Source organism: Botryllus schlosseri, chromosome 9 (genome assembly GCF_051294905.1).
Source record: "Botryllus schlosseri isolate E-star chromosome 9, Bs_hap1, whole genome shotgun sequence".
NCBI lineage: Eukaryota > Metazoa > Chordata > Ascidiacea > Stolidobranchia > Styelidae > Botryllus > Botryllus schlosseri.
In genome coordinates this window covers 7,352,833-7,369,127 of record NC_137244.1, presented here as the reverse complement: position 1 = coordinate 7,369,127, position 16,295 = coordinate 7,352,833, and the positions used below count along the sequence as shown (strand labels likewise).

Sequence of the window (16,295 nt, the reverse complement as noted above, 5' to 3'; positions counted from 1 at the left end):
TTGCCCAGCCCTAGTAATGAGTGGAAATTTAAGGCCTTCATTTTAGTTCACGAGTAACACTGACGACAAGTGTCCGCTGGAAAAACATTTAAAATGTCGGTAAACTTGGTAATTCAGCCTCAGAATCAATCGAAATAGAAGCACAATCATGCTAATGCCACTCTTGATTTAGCAGAGACAAAAACTTATGAAATTGTCCATTGTAGATCGAGGAAAAGCTGGAGAAAATCTCTGATGTTGCCAGGAAATATCGCGCGGCACAGCATCAGTTGCGTTTGAAAGAGAAAGAATGCGATATGTTGAAACAAAGAATGCAGGTAAAGCAGTGTTTCTACTCATTTTTCATATACGTTGATTGAGCACTTGCCAGTAAATGTGAAAATTTTTGATTGGAATCAGAGTAGCTTTTGTTATTGTATATTTTTTTTGACCCAATCTAGTGCATGGTTATTGGTTAACTGTGAAACAATGTGACAAACATAGCCAGGATATAGTTGAAAAATGAAAATTTTACAATTTCACCTCCAGCTTAAGAGAGTTACTCGTCAATTCATAGATCATTCATGCCCCAATTTTGTCGTAGATTCGTTTTCAAGGTGAAGCCAGCACGCAACTTTCAATTAACCTTCCATGAATCGTCCCGCTTTAGGAGGGCACCCACGGCCAGCTGTTGGAAGAAATCGAGACATTGAAGGCCACCATCGAAACCAGCCAGGAGATATTGGCGACGTCGAAGGAACGCGAAAACGAAATGGTCGCAAAGTGCAAGGAGCTGGAAACGAAAATCAAAAACGGCCCCGCCGAAAGGGAGAAGGAATTGAAGAAATCGGAAAAGTCAATGAAGGTTTGATGCGGGAGACTGCTAATAACTACAGCTGGGCAAAATCAAGTACCTGAGTGATATTATTCTGAATCGAGTATTAATCTTTGAGTATTTGAACGTGACCGTCACAGCAGTATGAATTATGTGGAAAGTTCATATATGTATCCTTTATGAGGCGGGAAATTCTTTAATTAATAATTATAAAACTAGCCGCCATATATCAGCCTACCATTTTGAACTCCACTATCTTTGCGCTCCTACCGGTTGAAATTGAGTCAAATTTGCTGTGTAGGCCTAACAATTTCATGGGGTTTACGGTAAAATTTGAATACCAAAATTTTTTCTAATAAATGTTCAATTTTCTAATTCAAATCTCCTCATTTACTGGTGGGGATTGAATCGAATTTGCTGTGCAGCGTTTGTTTTTTTTCAGCCAAACTAACAATTTTATCGAATTTTAGCCAGTGAAATTTGAAGAAAAAAGTTCTTTTTAACAACCCTATTCAACACGTTAAAGAGTATATGTCGTTTTTAATATACCTATTTCATTGCAATTCGTGACAATGCTGTGGGCTGATCATGACTTCACAGTCATTTGATTTCCGTTAATGTGTGTAGCTTTCTACTTAATGTTTCGTATGCTGCGATACGACCAATCGAGGTTTACAGCCTTTCACTGTAGAAAAATAGCATCAAAACTATCATTCTCGTTGATAGATAAACTCTCAGTGCCAAGGAGCGTATTATTTCAGTATTCGAAAGATTATCTCTCTAGGCTGCTCAAGTCGAATCATTAGTATTGATCAGACATGGGGTAATCGCGATTAGTAATCGTAATCGATTACGACGATTACAGCATTTTCAAATAATCGTAATCGCAATCGATTACATTCGAAAAAAATCCAAAGTAATCGTAATCGTAATCGACTACTTTCAATATATAATCGATTTCTTTGTGAAAGAACGATTACTTTTTATTTGTACAATGAATATGACATTACCGAACATTCGTGAACAAGGAAGAGATGTTATACAAGGTTATTGATAGCGCAAACGGTTGATTTTCAAACGTCACTGCTCAGTATTACGTCAGAAGTATTAGCTTTGCTCGTCTTTGCGTAAGAAGTATCCACACGTAGTAAATATATATTCGATGGTCATTGTTGTGTTATTGTTAGAACAGTGTAAGCTATGCTGTATATCAGGTTTTCAATACACTCCAGACGCCACTACCTCGCAGCAAGATAATAATCACCACTCAGCCTAGTTTCAATTAGTAACTTATGTATTGATGTTTCGTTATGCTCAGTTAAACGCAGTTTGACCGTTGCTGCTTGGCGAGCAGTAGGCCTATCTATGTAGTATACGTACGTATTGTACGTACACCGGACAAATATTTGAAATTTTGTACTCAAATAAAACATTACGATGGTTAAAATCAACAGCTGCTGATATATATCGTAACCGACCCGTTCTTTGCTGTTTCTCATAACGGCAGCTTTCAGTATCTGTATTAAGTGTAAAGTAGAATTTTAAGTTCACTTTATCTGATTCTCATATGACTCTACTCGAAACGGGCGCCAATCGTTATTTCATAGTTCTTCACTCGAGATTTATACCTGTCGCTATGGCCATCCGCTTATACACCATGTTAGCGTGAATTGTAGGCACAATCAGGACCGAAACAGCAATTCGTCCCCCACTCCCAACGTTGGTATTGGTAGGGTTGTAACCAAGTCACAATGTTCCGAGTCACAAGTCAATCGCACTTTTATAGTTTTGACTCGAGTCAAGTCGAGTCATTTTCAATTCAACCCCGAGTCAAGTCCGAGTCCAAGTCAGCTAGTATATGGACGAGTCCGAGTCATAATGTTTGACTGGCATACGATGTCAAGTCGTTATGTTCACAGATCAGTTTTCAGATCAATCCGGTTGAACCCCCTTTTTTCAACTCTGCTAGAGTGATATAGAAGGCTCGTATACATAATATAGTAATTTTCATCAGTTTTCACTGTTTACGGCCCTGTATCCAAGTATCAGGACTGATAGACGAAATACAAATAATGTGGTAACTTTACTATTCTTCGAAGTTACGTGGAATGTCTGTCTTGGCTGTTCTAGTCTCGGGTCATATGACTTGGTTCGAGTCATGCAAAATGACTCTAGTACAAGTCGAGTCAATTAAAAAATTGACTCGAGTCGAGTCAATTTACGCATTTGAAAAAATGACTCGAGTCAAGTCTAATCACCAAAACATCGCGACTCGAGTCAAAAAATGACTCGAGTCATTACAATCCTGGGTATTGGGGCCCCATGGGGTGGTCAGTTTTCAAATTGATGACTGAATTTCGTCAATAATTTTGGTAATTACATTATATTGTTATTCATTCAGATTTACCGGTAGAGCTGGGGGCACGTACCGTAATTTTCCGAATATAGTTCACCCCCATGTATAATACGCACTCTTAAAATGACGTGTATATTCTGGGAAAAAGCATGTACCTATGTATAGTACGCACCCTGCATTCGCAGTGCATGAATAGCTGTGTTTTAGTACGCGATGTTGTTCTGTTTTGCGATATCACTGTCGAACAATCATGACATAATGATCGCTAATCATAATATAATTAACGGCATGGTCTCTAAACGTGAGTAGATAGTAGCCAAAGCCTGTGAGGTCAGCGACGCGATAGTTCAGGCTAGCGACACACGACATCTTGCGCATGAGGCCTATTACAATTACAGATGCGATTGCTCAGGACCTCAGGCCAACGGTTATGTAGGGCGCGCCAGTCTTGTTGGAGATCCGACCGATTACGCAAGCGATGCGATTATATCTTGCGCACATGGCCTCTTGTGTATGCGATTGTTAAGGCCTGTCGTTAACGCGATGAATCAACAAGGATTGCCGCGCACGCTTGTAGCAATCAGTGACCTGATTTCGCTCGCGTACAAACTGCAAACCAACTCAGCAAGATATCGCGTGCTTTACAGACGACTCTCGTTAATTAGAAACACGCTTTTCGTTAATTGGCTACACGTTTCTCTATTTGGCGCCGCGTTACACTCTATAATACGAATTACGGGACCCAATGGCTAGAGCTGATGCGCGATTTAAACAAACATGAAGAAAGGTGTGATTTCAAGTTTTTGATCGAGGGATTTTTTTTCAAGGCTTGCTGTACCCATGTATAATACGCACCCCCCTATTTTAGGGCAAAAAATCGGTAAAATTTTGCGCATTATACATGGAAAATTACGGTAATTCATAATTATAGCATCGGGTATGTTGTTATAATTACTTTATTGTATGTTGTTGATTCGTGACCTCCCGTTTTTTATATAATCAAAAGATACTGTAGTCGCCCAAACGTAGCAGACTAAAAAAAAAAGTTTCGTGAGACGCACGCACAAATTGTCATGTCTTCATTCCTCTGTGAGTACCCCGGGTGGCACTTGCATTATTGGGGCTTAGATTGGAAGGAACAGACTATTCGTTACGCCCACAGAGCGCGGCTACAGACAACGGACACATACCAAAAGTTTTGGCATGAAGGTCATTCTTTGGTAGCACAATTTGTGGAGTTGCATGTAGGCCGAAATTGCATACGTCTTTTGGTGTGTCGTGGCGGAGCAATAACCGCCACCAAAATGCCTATTCCTATAAATTATGCTTGTTTTTTTTCTTGAGGGGGAGAGGTAAGCATTTCAAAATCAAGCTATTTAGAGACATTAAATCCCGAAGCTCTCTTGAAAATACACTATAATTAAATCCCGAAGCTCTCTTGAAAATACACTATAATAACTTATGTTGATTTACGAAATACTTTTGAGTCCCCTTAGAGCTTGCTCCCGGTCCTATTGGGAAGTTTGGGGTGTGGCAATTACGGAACTGGCAAGAATGCAAATCGTTGGGTGCGACGAATAGTCCGGCGTAGAGTTGGGAAATGGGTGCATTATGACGTAACAACTAAATGACGTATGATTTATAAAGAAAGTTGTTATCTCATTAGACCTTTTCATCGCAAGCCTTATATTGTCTTCCAATATCTCTTCTGAAATTAGTTCCAAGAAGCAAAGCAAATGTAATCGTGAGTAATCGTGATTACTTCTGAAATGTAATCGTAATCGCAATCGACTACTTCCTGATTTTGCTGTAATCGTAATCGTAATCGCGGGATTCACAAGTAATCGTAATCGCAATCGATTACATTCGTGAAGTAATCACCCCATGTCTGGTATTGATACTCAATTTGATTTCTCGAATCATTGTGCCCGACCCAACTTATAACACAGGCTTGGTAATCATCGACCTGGTATCTCGTGTGTTTAGGATGCAGCTGTCAAGGCGGAGAAGACTCAGGCCATGGCCGACGAGAAGAACGGCAAGATGGAAGGCTTGAGATTGCAGAAGAAAGAGCTTGAGGAGGAGATAGCGGAATATCGCAAACAGACAGAGGAGACAGAAAAAGGAATCGCGGAGATGCAGGTTCGGTGTCGATATTGTTTATACCGTGATTTTGATGATAGAGCCTCACCGATTACATTGGTTAACAGGCAATTTGCTTCCGAGACGAATGTGATCATTCTTGGCTAATCTCGGATCGTAGATCACAAATATCAACATGAAATTTGTTAATTATTCCTAGTTATTAGGATATGGCACAATGACTTAATGTTCTGATCTCTAGTAGTGGCCGTGTTCAATCTTTTTTCCACCTGTTCTATGTCATTAAGGCACATTTTCCAGCCAGTTTTGGTACAGAGGTGTTATTGATAGTAACAGTAATGCTAACCGATTCGCTGATCTCATAAAAATGAAAATATTCTGGTCTATTTCAACATATATTATTCGATTGCATGTTGGAGATTTTTTGAGTACCCACTCCGATAACTTTGCTTGTGTCAGACTTTGTATTCGGTGCGATTGCAATGTTCCGATACTTCAGAAACAATACGAGTCGCTGCAAGGCGCATTGAACGAATGTAAGAACGACGTGAAGGAGGCCAAAAGCAAGCTGAAAGAACAGCGGGAATTCATCAGAATGAGAGATCAGGTGATTTCAGTTACTTTGTCAATAGAATATGGCTGTCGCTCCGGATGTAGTCACTGGCACAGGTCTGAGCATGGTGCTGTGATGGTTCGAAACTGTCTTATCTTGAGGACTAGCAAAACTTCACAGTTGATTTTGTGGACCGGTGATCCTTCAAAAATCAAAATGAATCCAAAATGTTCTAACGACAAATATGTGCAATGTGCAACTGAAAAGCAAAAAATGGATACATAAATCTACTGACAAACTTGCTCCTGCGTTTTCGATATTATAAATGTTATACATGTTTCTATTGAAAGTGACTAACTCAATTTCAATTGTCCGGCGTCTTTTTAAAGGACTGCAACTTTGCTGTTTGCTAGGCTTTATTACACTGTCAAATGTCGATAAAATGTGGGGGAGAAGAGGCCAAGATGAGACACTTTTCTGACATTTCTACGCCGCTCAAAGAGTAATGCCATCTGGGGATTAATTTTGGTACCAATGGAAAGCCTGTGATCTGCACTATTTATGACTATGTCTTGAGTTATATTGAACAACATACTTATGGATTTCTTGGCCCTCAAAAATCCTTGCTCAAATATCTCCACTTACCCCCAGGTGAGGGTAAGATGAGACACACTGTGTTCAAGATGAGACACCAAGCAATTCTTGCTCATTTCACCACCAATTCATCCCAAATGATGAATCAACTAGCAACATCATGAATAAAATATAATAATCATGAAATAATTTACTTTAAAAAGAATTGTACATCATATACGAATTTGAATGACATCGAAAACCAATTATCCATGGGATCCAGCAACAACAAGAGTTTCATTAATATTTTGTCTTGTAATATCACATCTGGTCTCCTACTAGATGAATAATCTATTGTGTGCTCCTTGAACAGTAGATTTTGAATATTACGGGGTTTTTAATGGAAAAGCCCTCTGATACCCATATCTCAACTTACCCCCATGGCTTTTTCTCATCTTACCCCCACACCTTAATTATTGTATAAACTTCAATCAAAATGGTTCTCTCTATTACTTTTCAGAGGTAGGTGCATGATTAAACTACTAATATTGCACTCCATCAGATCCAGTAATGTCGTTTTATAATATGAAGTAGTATGATAGTTATGCTCTTACAAATGCGCATTCAAATTATAAGTGACACAGACTATGAAAATATAGTTTTTGGCATTTTTCTGCCCAACCTCAAATCTGTTTGCCTTGTTAATATGGTAGGACTATAGAATGACATTATGGGAACAACATAGTTAAAAAAAATCTGTCCATAAGAAAATTGTTCTATATTAAGAATTGCATGTCTCATCTTGGCCTTCTATCCCCTACTGTCAAAAATTTTGAAAGTTTTGTTTTAAAAGTCTTCTTAGCCTTCACACAACTGTTCCTGTTGTAGGGTAATTCCAAACAGTTCAGTATAAAACTTGCAGCACTGTGCCATATGCTTAGTGCTCGGTCGACTCCCTTATTATAGCACAATTCAGTAAATACATTCCAAATTTTGAATTCAATTCATTGATATAATATTCAGTTTCATTTCTTTGAATAATGGACGGCTGTCTAACTTCTTGCATTTTGCAATTGAGATATAAAATGGTAATATATTTGACAAAACCAGCAGGAAAGTTAACATGGACTGGCGCTTGAGAACCCCTGCTGTACGATATAGGTTTCGGCGATTTATAGCCTGAAAGTGCTGACAAACATTACCAGCCTCTGCATCACAGGATATCCAAGAGAAAGTCACCGAGATGTCGGGGATCCAGCAGAAGGTCAACGCCATGGACCTCGATTTGAAAGAGCAGTTGTACGCCATCAGCAAACACACCAGGGAGAGCTCGGAGGCCGCCAACAAAATCAAGCAACTTCTGGAGGAGAACGATTGGATACAGCACGAGAGGCATCTCTTCGGCAAGCCCGATTCGCTTTTTGATTTCGAAGCCAACAATCCCAAAGACATGTCAAAGAGGTTAGTTTACCGTCTTCTTTTCATAAGCTCGATTGACATTGTAAACGTTCTAGTTGGTTTGTGCTACTGTCGATGATAATTTTGGATTGTTTCATTCACACTATTTATTACTAGCAATAAGATTTGAACAAACTCGAGAAGATTTCGAATTGCTGTTAATATTTATTAGTTATTCGTCGCAGCATTGTGTACCAGCCCACGTCATACAAGAGACAACTTGATAATTTTCAGCTCTTCAAAATTTGATTAGAATTAGATCCATAGCGATACAGGTGATTCCTAATTGAAATAGGATTAAAATTGTAGTTTGTTTTGCGACAGTTATTTTTTTCGAATTAGATTAGAATTACTGAATTCGGAGCAATTTGGCAATTGAATCAATCCAGCTCATATCAAACCATGAGAACAAACAATGTCTGTACAGCAAGCAGGACTCGTTTTAGACCAGGGGTTCTCAAAGGGTGGGCCATGGCCCACTGGTGGGCCACGTATCATTTTGAGGTGGGCCACAGAGCTATTTAGAAAATTTCAGAATTAATGTAAGTTTAGTTATATTTCTTATGTTATTCGCTAAAAATATATTCGTATTATCTAATTATACGTAGGTTACATAAAGATTTTCGTCCGACTCTGATTAGACGTATAGTGGCACGCATGAAGTCAGCATGTAGCCTACAGATCGAAAACGTTAGGGAGAAACGGTGGCTTTTTCTACTGGCTATGACAACCTACGGCTAACAGCAACTAAAATAATTTCAAGCGTATAATAACTGGAAAAGAATGCTGAAGTAACCAAATATTCCGGCAGAGTCATATGTCGTATGCCGTTGAAAGGGGTATGCAATGAACTCGCAATGAAGTGCAATTGATGTACAGATTTACCGTACTTCGGCAGGCCGTATTATTGCAAGCTCAACATAGCCATAATTGTAAATTATTAGCAACTTCTGGAGGAGGTGTACTGCACCACCGCAACAACGAATCTTAAAGGATTGAGGATTTATCGGAGCGCATTAATCGTTGAAGTCGGTTTAAAATGTCCGGCCTGGAAATCATTGTACATGCTGAAAGAGTCACGGGAATTGATTGTATCATTGGATTGAATGTTCTGACATCGCAACTTCAGTTGTTTTGGTGCAAGACGTACAAAGTAGGCTACATCAGGCATATTGAAAAATCTTTCTCCACTTCTCTGTAGTACCCCATTCACCAATGAATTGTGCGATGCCGGCCCAGAATGATTATAATATTCCCCACAATAGTATCATTAAGGACCCAATTGCACAGTGCGGGGATCTAATCATTGTGTTTCGCGACGCGAATGGAGCAGCGGACGAAAATTATAATCGACTTAGGAGTTTTAGCTTATGATCTACCAAGGCCGTAACTGCCGCACCCACATCCCCAATTGGGGGAGCTCGAAGGGGCCCAAGATCATTTCGTTAGTCGTTTGTTGAAGGATATTTATTCAACTTGAAATTTTTTTCGCGCTACGCGCGATTTCATATTCCGGGAGATCGAGATTTAAATATCATCAGTTAGAGAAAAATGCGCATATTTTAGAGGAATAGGCATATCGGCGCTGTCCATGACCACGAATTAAACAGGTTTTTGACTCCAAGATATCAGGTGGGCCACAGCACATTTTTAAACCGGAAAATGGGCCGCGGCATAGAAAGGGCTGAGAACCCCTGTTTTAGACTGTACAGTTCACTTGTAGCATTTTCAGAAAAACTAGAAATTAGATTAGAATTAAAATCGGAGCCTAGAAACAGCTCATAAACTAGATCGGAATTAGAATTACAGTAAAGAAATATTTCGCAAATTAAAGTAGAATCTGGGCCTACTGGGAACTTTGAGTCCCGTAAAATCTGGAATTGAATGACGAAGCAACATTGAAAATAGTTTTGCTTCTGAAAATTAGGAATATTGCGAGGGCGTACGTTAAGGTGGCGATCGGAATGTTTTTAACTGGAAGTGAAATTGGTTCACCACCCCACTATGCTGTAAGAATAGGATAATCTGACACCAAATTCGAATGTTTGTGAATCAGATTTCGAAGTCATCTTATTTCTGATGTAGACATGATCCTATTCATTCCGAGTGAGCAGCGTCATCTTTCAATTTGGTAGCGGCAAATGTGCTTTTGAACTCACCTATCAATGTTCACAAATTGATGATATGTGATGAGTGACCAGATGTAGAAGGATTAGCTATTGTACTTGATACTTGAGTGGGAGTAGGAGCAATGGTGTGGATTTTGTTCAGTTACAAGTAAGAGTTGGAATTTTCGAAGCATGCCTAAACTAATGAAAGTTAAAAACTGCTTCTAACCAACACACGGAATGACCAATGGCAATAGATGTATGCGGTGCTACGATCTAAACCAAATGATCCGTTAGTGTCATTAACGGTCTGTATCGCCTGGTTATCCTAGTAATTTCCTAAAAGAAAGTGATTCAAATCTATTTAAACCACTTCGTAAGACTTGAAAATTGAGTTATCATACTTCCTAATGTGTTGAAGTAACAATGGACCCAGTTGAGTACCTCCTTGCTGAAGATATCTCCGAGTAGCCTCATTCGATCTCTCCTTCAAACTCAGACTTTCCAAGCTGAAAGAGACGAAAGAGAATTTGAGCAAGTCGGTCAACATGCGGGCGATGAGTCTTCTCGGAAAGGTGGAGGAGAACTGCAATGAGCTGATGAAAAAGAAGCAGATCATCGAGAACGACAAGTTGAAGATCCTGGAAACGATAAAGGATCTGGACGAGAAGAAAAATGAAGCCGTCACAAAGGCGTATGAGCAGGTCAGTTGTGGATCGTTATGAAAGATAGTGACATACTCGATTCAGATTCGAGTAATCAAATTATTGTGCCCAGCTGTAGTGATTTACTATCCGAAATCAATCACTATCTCATGTACCAGGTCAATAAAGACTTTGGCAACATATTCTCCACCCTTTTGCCTGGAGCGACCGCAAAGCTGAGCCCTCAGGAAGGCCTGAGCGTTCTGGAAGGGCTCGAGTTTCGTGTCGGCTTTGGCGACGTTTGGAAGGACAATCTGAGCGAACTCAGCGGAGGTCAAAGGTCACTTCTAGCTCTCTCTCTGATCTTGGCGATGCTGCTTTTGAAACCTGCGCCGATTTATATCTTGGACGAGGTGAGTGGGAATTTTTTCATTCTGTACAAACTGATGCGTACATCCACACCAGACCTCGCTTGTTATCTTTGCTCATCAATACTATGTCTGAATGTGGTGGATAGAAATCCGATGTCGAATTTTCAAATACTTTAAAACAGTGGTGCCTAACGTTTTTGGATGTCGGAGTCGCATATCAAACTCCAGAGTACATATGGCACCACATTTATAACAATAATTTAAAGCAGTGGTTCTCAACCTTTTTCGCCCCGCGGACCGGTAAAATTTCAAAAAATATTTGGCGGACCGGTGGACTTTAAAAAATTGAAATTAACCCCAAATGTAAAGTATGGAACCGTTTTTTGCAAGTATATGGTGCCAGAGAGTGACATTTAGAGGCTTTTGACCGTAGCTAGTTATGATCATGATGGCATCCATGTGATTTTAAGGTAGTGAGATTTGTTGAGTCGAGGTCAAATTGCCTTGTCGAGATAAAAGTGATACCGCCGAGAGTCGTTTGCAAACAGTCTGTCTCGCCGAAGGCCGTGAGTTTAAGTTAACCGACCACGCCAATACCAATAATATTTTTCTCTTCGACAATATCGAGAGAAGAAGCGTTTCGGGAGTCGAACCGAGCACCTTGTCGTGCTACGTGGTCATTGGCCAGTACCACCAGACGCAGGCTACTCTGGCTACTACGAATACAATGCGCCGCATGAAAACACCTGACAGCAGCTATACCGGCCATCCAAAAAATCCTGGCCGAATAAGCACTTTGTCAGCCCACCTCCAAACATGTTGGTATTGGGCCCCACACGGCGATAAGTCAAACTTCTGGGAGCTTCGCCCCCAGACCCCACGGTCAGATGGATGTTTTCACTAGTACTCGTAGGTACATTCATTCTACTCGGATGTAAGCAGAGAGTTTATGTAGTTTAATCGGGTCAATTGCAAAAATATTCGAGCAAGCCATTTGTGGTACAGAACTTCAGAATAACGCGAAACAATAACTTCATATTGTTAATTTATTCGCTAGAAGCTTTTCGACTGACTCTCATCAGTAGCGAAGGTCAGTAATAGGGTGAATCAAATTCGAAATGTATACACAGGCAAAATATTTCTACATTTCGAATTTGATTCACCCTCTTACTGACGTTCGCTACTGATGAGAGTCAGTCAAAAAGCTTTTAGCGAATAAATTAGCAATATGAAGTTATTGTTTCAAGTTAGAAATATTCGAGCATTCATGGCCGAATCGGTCAAAAATATTGGTAATTGCATATATATTGCTATAAATTTTTTATCCTCTCAGAATTGTCAGATTTTCCGGTAGAGCTGAGTGAAGTGTCGTCTTTGAAAATTTAGGGCACGTAAAAATAATTAAAAATAACATATTCGGGCGGGCCTGTTGAAATAATTACTTCGCTGCGTGTCATTATTTCGTGACCTACTGTCTGTTATATAGTGAATAGATATTGAAATCGCTGAAGCGTGTTAAACTAAAAGCCGCACGCGATTCCAAATTGATATTTCTTCACTGGCAAATTATTTTTCTCCGTGGGATCGCATTTGTCTTGTGGGGTACAGATTGCCAAGACTGCGAGATTCGGCGCTAGACATTTAAGCGCCTAGGGACAATTAGACATATATATATATCAGTTTTCGGTCAACAAAGCTTCGTCCTTTTCGGCCCAGGTTTTCTCGCTGCCAAATTTTTGGCACATCTTTCGGAGTTCCATGATAGCCTGAACTGCACTATGTGTTGGTGTGTCGTGGCGCGGTGATGGCTGACGCCGAAATGCCTATTTCTAGTAAAAGAGTACTCCCAATAAGCATGAAATTTAGCTGCACTAAATCGTGAAAACGTTTCAAAAAATGCTCTATCATTTATGTTCATTTGCGATTTCGGGCCCCCATCAATCTCGGCACCTCTCCAAGTGGGGGGTTTCGAGTGCCCAAGTTAGGCTACGATCATGCACAAAATGATTGAACTGAAAATGAATGATCGCGCAAACTGACCGGTTTAGCGAGTAAACTCGTACTTGTCGCTCGCATGTCATCAAATGACATGTCTTGAACTTCAAGTCAAATCGAATGTTTCCCGCCCTAATGTTACCTCACGAAGTTCTGAATCAGTTTAGAATTTGATGTTATATTTATTTTATCAAAAGACAAGTCATCAACATATTGCGTCTTGAAATTAAGGGTGTAAAATCGTAATATACCTCGCGGACTGGCAGGAAAGTCGTCGCGGACCGGCGGTCGAGAACCACTGATTTAAAGGCAGCTAGCCTATCTCTGGATCGTCCAGCTAATTCAAAAGCATACACAGAGACATCTATAGATTCTATGTGGGTTATTTTCGAATTGATAAACTCAGATTGGCGAGTCCTATGCATTGAAATAAACTGAAAATATCATTACTGCAGCATATGTCGTTATGTGATAGCTCTTCATACATTTCTGCACTTGATGCACAAGTTTGAGGGAAATTGTACGCCAAGTAATATTGGACTTAATGCAATTTATACTTGACTATGAGTCATTATTTTGATGTTGGTAAAATTGTGTCGAAATTCACTCTTCACAGAGACGATCCCTCAAGATCTGTGAACAGCAGAACTCAAATATGTCCTTACCTGACGTGTATTCATCCATGTGTTTGACGCTATAGTCTGCAAGAATTCCCTTTCCCTGTTTACATAAGCGACCTAGGGCGGCTTTAATCCGTTATTTTAGTATTCATTTACAAAAATTGACTATTACTATTCGTAAAACAAACAACAAAGGTCCGTTATATTTTTGTGACATATTACGACGTCAATCAGAGCCACAAGAAGGCTAGCTTGGAGCCGCGGCTGGGAATCACTGCTTTAGAATGTCTAGACTACCCCTAACCTGATTCCCAACCTCTAACACGAATACATATACCAATGTTGAGTGCTGAATGCAACATGCTGATTTCACAAAGTGCCGCGTATAACAATTACGCATCACTTTCAATAGTTGTTACATTTCAAATGCCAAATTTATCAACTACTGAATTCACCGGTGACCATATCAACAATACTCTTCTGAGCGCAACCAGTATAAATATTGTCAACAAAATCCGTTTCTTACTCCGTAGGTCGACGCCGCGCTGGATTTATCGCACACGCAAAACATCGGCCGCATGCTGCGCGAACATTTCAAGAAGTCGCAATTCGTCGTCGTCTCTCTCAAAGACGGCATGTTCAAGAACGCAAACGTACTCTTCCGCACCAAATTCGTGGACGGGGTGTCGACCGTTACGCGGTACACCCAGATTTCGAACAGAGACCCTCTGGCCCCGGTGAACGCTCCTGCCAAATCAGGTGGCACCAATCGGAAAAGGGCCAAGGTCTAGCATGAGCAGCTTGAAAGTAATTTTTTTATGAGGCACAGAGCTTTGGCGATACTTTGGGACGTTTTTATTTCGACATAATTACGTTGCTGTCATGATGTTTTCGAGTGGGTGAACGTCGAATATTGCGTTTTTTATGGGTATAGAAAAAATTGTTCAATCTACACCGAAGTCGTGATGTATCGAGTATTGTCGAGGTTTGTGACTGAAATGAGCAGCGAGATGGGCCGGGAGAATGAGAGAGATTTCGTCAATCATGAAATACTCTCAGTTCAGATTATCGTGAGCAATTTTATCAGATCAAAACACCACAAGACTGCGTACAATGAAAAGATAGGAATGTGGCGAAACTTTTTTAGCTTTTTAAATCAGACACCGATCTTGGCCTTGGCGATGTAAAGAGGAGGCATGCACTCAGAATGAAAAATAACACTGTGCTGCGTTTGAAAAGTATTTTTCAAAGGTCAAAGATGTTTTAACTGTTTTTGAATCATTTTTTTTACGCTGAACTCATAAATGCAACCAGTTTTCTTCAATCAGGTCAAGTTTTTTCTCCATCACATATTCAATTATGCTAGCTTTGGTCAATATTATGCAGAAAGAAATCAAGTTCTGTGGTAACGTCACTGGTCATACATGTTGTAAACTTTTGCAAGATGGTATTTTTATTTGGATTCAAGGTTTTTGCAATGACAGCCGTTTTAGATACTACTAAAATATAAAAAGACAGTTGAAATAAAGGCGCTTACAACTAACCAAGAAAGCATAATTTTGTTCAATGGCGCTCAACCTAACAGAAGAAGGTATAAAGTTAATATGTTAAACTATAAACACGTAAACAGTCAGTCAGTCAGTATGCTTTTATTCATCTCACCAACAAACACAACATGTAAATTGGTATGGATTGGGAGACGACGGGGTACCGGAAGGTCTTAGATTCAGTCGCCACCCAGCGGTTATAAATGAGTAAATATGGCAAGATGTAAGTCTATCAATACTAACTCATGAGTTTAAATGCGAGATCCTCGTCAACATCGATGAGTGAAATGAACACGAAATAAATGAGTGAAATGAAAACGAAGTATTCAAAATAGCTTAACAAAGAAAGCTTTATGCAGAACATATGATGATAAATAAACAGATACTGATACTGATATTCCGACGATAAATACAATACCAATATGTGATGTAAATTATTTATGCTGGCAATAAATGTCGCTTCAAAGATTTTCTTCCGTATGTGTAGTTATGTGGATCTCTCTTGAAGCACCAACAGTAATCTGCAAACATGGTTAAGTCCCTGTATCCTGGATACCCTTCTTCCATCTGGCGAAAGTATTGGTGGAATCTCTCTCCTTGTCATTCGCAGTAATCACCACAGTTGACTGGAAGGTAATCCTAATGAGAAGTCAGAAATTGCATTTTCACAGACATCAGAGCTCCAAGGGATTGAAAGCTTCCAAGCAGCTCTTTGACATGTGTTTTGTAATCAGGGCTTTTATGTTTTCTAGGGAAGTTTAAAATGACAACTCGAAAAGCTGCCCGTGATCATTTTTCTACTGTACACTTAAGCTGTTCAAAAATAACTTATTTTTCTGTATTCCAGTCGCTCAGTTATCAAATTGTCAGGTTACCCTAAAAAACGCTGCACACCATATTTGGTTCGATTCTAACAAGTATAGGGCTCGGCAGATCCAATTAATTTTTTTAATTTAAACAGGAAAATTAAAAAAAAAAAATTTCAAATTTTTCTGCCAACCCCATGAAATTGTTGAGCTGCTTTCAGAGACGATGCAAAACAAATTTGACTCAATTCCAACTAGTAGAAGTGAAGTTATTGGAGTTTTTCGTTGATATTTCTCGGATTATCCTTGATTGGTGGATAATCCGAGGATCATCAACGAAAAACTCC

At 39.7% G+C, this 16,295-nt stretch overlaps 1 protein-coding gene across 1 annotated transcript in view; it reads left to right on the top strand.

Moving 5' to 3' along the window:
• The window catches only part of LOC145446196 (structural maintenance of chromosomes protein 2-like), a 36,082-nt gene extending 21,528 nt beyond the window's left edge, over window positions 1–14,554 (top strand). The window contains exons 13-20 of the mRNA XM_080324434.1: window positions 207–317; window positions 650–844; window positions 5,157–5,312; window positions 5,773–5,880; window positions 7,619–7,860; window positions 10,465–10,669; window positions 10,789–11,022; window positions 14,129–14,554. Coding sequence (XP_080180560.1) covers window positions 207–317; window positions 650–844; window positions 5,157–5,312; window positions 5,773–5,880; window positions 7,619–7,860; window positions 10,465–10,669; window positions 10,789–11,022; window positions 14,129–14,386 — 1,509 coding nt within the window. The 3' untranslated portion in view covers window positions 14,387–14,554. The remainder of the gene's footprint in view (window positions 1–206; window positions 318–649; window positions 845–5,156; window positions 5,313–5,772; window positions 5,881–7,618; window positions 7,861–10,464; window positions 10,670–10,788; window positions 11,023–14,128) is intronic.
• The last annotated feature ends 1,741 nt before the right edge of the window (window positions 14,555–16,295 follow it).